Raw genomic sequence first — 4,068 nt, 5'->3', positions numbered from 1 at the left:
TTTTTTTTTCTTGTTAAATGAAAACAGACACACACCGACGTGCGTATGCGTCGCCACTGTGTAGTTTAGCTGCGGCAGGCCGGAGTGGCACGGAATAGCTGCCGCTGCGCTCACACCTGGTCCAAGTGGGACTGGGGCGCGGCGCCATGCTTGAGCACGTTCTTGTAGTACTCGTACTTGGGGTCGCTGGTGCAGCGCTTCAGCACGTCCATGACAGGGCCGAGGCACATCTCGAAGTGGCGGCGGTTCAGCTTTGCCGTGATGACGTGTGTTGTGGCGACGACGTCGGCGACGGCGCGGTGGTTGTTGAGGAACTCAAGCTCGCCAATGTGGTCGCCCTGCGTGAACTCACACACCTTCGTCGGCGTGCTGTTGGCGTCACGGCCAATCACCTCCACAGTGCCCTCCATGATGATGTACAGCCACTCGCCCTCCTCGCCGTAGTGGATGATATAGTCGCCAGGCGAGAACTCGTCGTTGCTGAGGGCGTCGGCGAGCTGCAGCTTCTCGTAGCTGTCGAGGCCACCGAGGAACGGCACGTTGGCGAGGAACTGGATGTACGTCTCGCGCCGGCGAATGGCGGTGCCCATTACGAGGTGGCGGTACGTCTCGCGGTCGAGCACCCACGCAACGAGTTCATCGGTGCACACCTTCACGGTTGCCACAACAGGGGTGTCGTACATCAGCTCAAGCTCGCCTACCGCAGTGCCCTCCGTCTTGAGGTAGACCTTCTGCCCCTCCTTGATGATATCGGCGTTACCGGACTGGATGATGTACAGCTTGTCGCACGTCGTCTCCCCCGCCTCCATGATACAGTCATCGCGCTTGAACACTACCCGCTGCATAGCGCCCGCCACCGCCTTGATGTCCTTCGTGTTGAGGAATGAGAAGAGCACGTTGTGGGTGAGGAGCTCCGTGATGAGCCTCATCTCGTCCTCACTCTTCTCGAAGAACGGGGGCTTGAACTGTTTCGCCTTCTCCGGATCGATGCCCTCGCTGCGGACGGTGCGGCGGCGGTTCTTGCCACCGCCGATGGTGGTCAAGTCGGCGGGCGCCTGCGTCGGCACCCACACCAGCCCCTCACCGAAGGCGCGATCCTCCTCATGCGCCTCCGACTCCTGCGCCTCCCACAGCGCGACGGTGTTCTTTTCGCACTGCTGTGTAATGCGCTTGCGCAGGTCAAAGTCGACGCGCGTGTCGTTCAGCTCAATGCGGCAGATGCGGCGGTTTACCTGCGTCAGCACCAGCAGCTTTCGCCCGGCGTAGTTGGAGACAGGGTTGTGGCTCATGTCGAGGGCGTTGGCGGTGGGGTGCACCTTGAACACCTCCACGATGCGGTCTACCGTGGCGTTGCCCCTAACACTGTCGTCGCTGAGGTCGGTGTTGTAAAGCTTTTGGTTAGAGCAGTTAAAGAAGCGGAATGCGGGCAGGCTCTCAATGACCGTGAGCACGGCGAGGATGCCGCGATTGCCGATGTAGTTGTTGCTGAGGTCGATCTCCTCTATCTGCGCCGGCGACGGGTTGCTGCGGAAGAAATCCATGAGGATCGTGTTAGGCTGCTTTACGCCCTCCTTACGGCAGGCATCGAGAAAGAGGCTAAGCGTGTTCCCTTCACCAGACATCGTTGCCGCACTACCCTGCGTGTGTGTGTGTTTGGGTGTGTCTGTTGGAATTGATAGGCTGATTGTGTCTTGACTTGATTGGAGTGGATGCCCGTGAGTGCACCTTTCCCGTCGGCCTGGTAAGACTTTGCTTTACGCGTGTAACTGAGTGGTTTTGTTTCCGCGGCGCCAGCAAAGCACAGCAGCAGCAGCAGACAGGGGGGGGGGAGGGAGAGAAGGCAGCAAACAGAAGGACAAAATAAAATTAAAAAGAAACAAGAACGGCAGGAGCAAAACCAACCAAGAGAGCACAGGCACACGAGAGCGGAGATGCACCTCACCACAGAAGCATACACCCAGCACCGGTAGAATCAGGTGAGCACCGCCAAGGAGGGGGGAAGAGGAGGTGATGGTGGTGGAAGCGAGCGAGCCCCACACAAAGAGGCGGCCTAGTAGTGAAACAGCGTGCGGTTGTACACACGACGGCCGTCGGCGTCTCGGACCCAAAAGCGCTCGTCGAAGGAGCCCGGTTTGCCGGTGCCGCTCGGCGCGTCGCTCTTAAACAGCAGAAGAGAACCAATGAACTCCGACGGCGGCGGCACAAACTCCAGCGGCCCATCATTTTCACCGTTGTTGCTGTTGTTATTGTTATTGTTGTCTGCAGCTTTGCGCTTGGTGCTAGCCACGGGTGCGGCGACGTCTGGCGTCGTGCGCGCGTAGAAGCAGCGCTCGTCGTTGAAAGCGTAGAAGCGGAGATCCTCCATGTGAATGCAGCAGCAGCCCGCAAGGACCTTCGCGTGGATGCCGCTAAACGGGACGGGCGCAGCAGCGTCGGCGCCACCGCCAGCGTCCCCCTTCTCCCCACCATTCTCCGTTGCGGTTGGTGGCGCCGATGCCACTGTTGCTGTTTCTTTTGTGGGGGCAGTGCCGCTGTGCTGCAGCAGCGCGGCCGTCACGCGCCGGCGCCAGTATGCCATCAGCATCGCCTGCCCGTGTGGCGAGAAGGGACGCGAGATGGCGCCGCCACGTGAGCCGCACGCCTCCGCGCAGCCGCAGAGCCGCTGCCGCAACGCCGTGAGGCTGTAAGCGACGTCCAGCATGAAGAAGCCGAGGCCTTGCTGCTGGAACACCGGAAGTGTGACAATGCAGGAGAGGCAGTGGTCGGGCGTGTGCTTGATGCGGCTGAAGTAGCCGACCACAACGTCGCCGTCCCATTGCGCCTCGTCGAAGTGGGCCGCCTCGCGCCGGAATGCCGCCTCGTCCATCTCCCCAACCACATACGGCAGCGATGCCCGCGGTGTGGTGACCACGAAGAACTCGTAGATGTCCACGTCATTCTCCACCTGCTTGCTCTCTAGAAAGGACTTCCCGAGGAGGCACAGGCAGCGGCCGTAGTGCAGCTGTTGTGCGCCGTCCACATAGTACACGCGGCGGCCGCATTTCGTATCGTCGTACAGCAGCACGCCAGGCGGGCGGCGGCACTGGCAGTAGCCGAGCAGATGTTCCTGCAGCTGCTGCTGCGAGACAAACGGGGAGAGACAGCGATGGCACACAGACACAGAGTAGCAAAGGTGACGGTCCGGCATCTGCACATACTGCAGTGACGCGAACGGCGACTGAAACCACGGCCGGCTCGCGTAACAGAGGTACAGCAACTCACATGGCGACGTGTCCTGCTCCATCGCGACACGCCACTCGCGCGGCAGCGGCTCCAGTGGGTCTTCGTCAATCTTGTAGAGGAATATCTCATCGTACCAGCCGTCAAAACTGTACTTGAAGCCACCAGCGGAGCTAAGCGCGTGCGGCCCCACCGAGAGCTCTTCCCGCTTCTCGCGCCGATGGTGCTGCAGCAGGCCGCCACTGCTGCTGCCGCCGCTCCGCTCCGCAGTCACTGCGTCAACAGAGCGCTCTATGCGGATGGTGTGAAAGTAGTAGAGCACGCGGGTGGCGTCGTCCAGGTGGCGGCGCTCGCCCACGACGACGCCAATCACCGTGGCGTACGGTGACTGGCTCTGCTGCTGCGAAGGCGACGCGTCCCATGTTGAGACATCAAGCCGGCACCTCTCCCCATCGCGCATCAATGCCCACCCACCGCGAGTGGATGTAGTGAATCTGTATCAACACCTGCAGGCGCACACACACACACATGACATATTTACACAAATGCACACCATGTGTGAGTGTGTGTGCGAGTGAGGGAGAGAGAAAGAGCAGAGGGAGAAGGACGGGTAGAAAGGATGTGAGAAACAAAAACCGGGTTGTAATTACACTGTGGGGTCACTTGCATGCAGCCCTAGCCATGCATATCTCTCTGCGATCACACACACACACACTCTCTCTATATATATACGGGTATCCACAGCCAGGCTCCCTCGCCCCCGCGCTACGCCGACTCCGCGAGGAGCTGCGCCACGCAGCGCGTCTGTGGGTCGTCGGCGCCGTAGAGACGTGTGCGCAGCTCGAGCGC

General features: G+C 60.6%; 2 protein-coding genes across 2 annotated transcripts; both read right to left on the bottom strand.

Moving 5' to 3' along the window:
• Window positions 1-110: 110 nt before the first annotated feature.
• On the bottom strand, window positions 111-1,622 carry DQ04_12761010 (putative regulatory subunit of protein kinase a-like protein; the record flags this gene model as incomplete). The annotated part of the gene is made up of 1 exon (XM_009316812.1): window positions 111-1,622. The coding sequence occupies one exon, from the start codon at window positions 1,620-1,622 to the stop codon at window positions 111-113; it is 1,512 nt and encodes a 503-aa protein (XP_009315087.1).
• Window positions 1,623-2,050: 428 nt separating this feature from the next.
• DQ04_12761000 (putative histone acetyltransferase) lies at window positions 2,051-3,679 on the bottom strand (the record flags this gene model as incomplete). The annotated part of the gene is made up of 1 exon (XM_009316811.1): window positions 2,051-3,679. One exon carries the CDS (start codon window positions 3,677-3,679, stop codon window positions 2,051-2,053), a length of 1,629 nt encoding a protein of 542 aa, XP_009315086.1.
• Window positions 3,680-4,068: the final 389 nt, after the last annotated feature.

This window comes from Trypanosoma grayi (genome assembly GCF_000691245.1).
Source record: "Trypanosoma grayi strain ANR4 Tgr_1276_V1, whole genome shotgun sequence".
In the NCBI taxonomy this organism is placed as follows: Eukaryota; Euglenozoa; class Kinetoplastea; order Trypanosomatida; family Trypanosomatidae; genus Trypanosoma; species Trypanosoma grayi.
The sequence above is the reverse complement of the archived record's forward strand: the minus strand, read 5'-3'. Positions and strand labels throughout refer to the sequence as shown.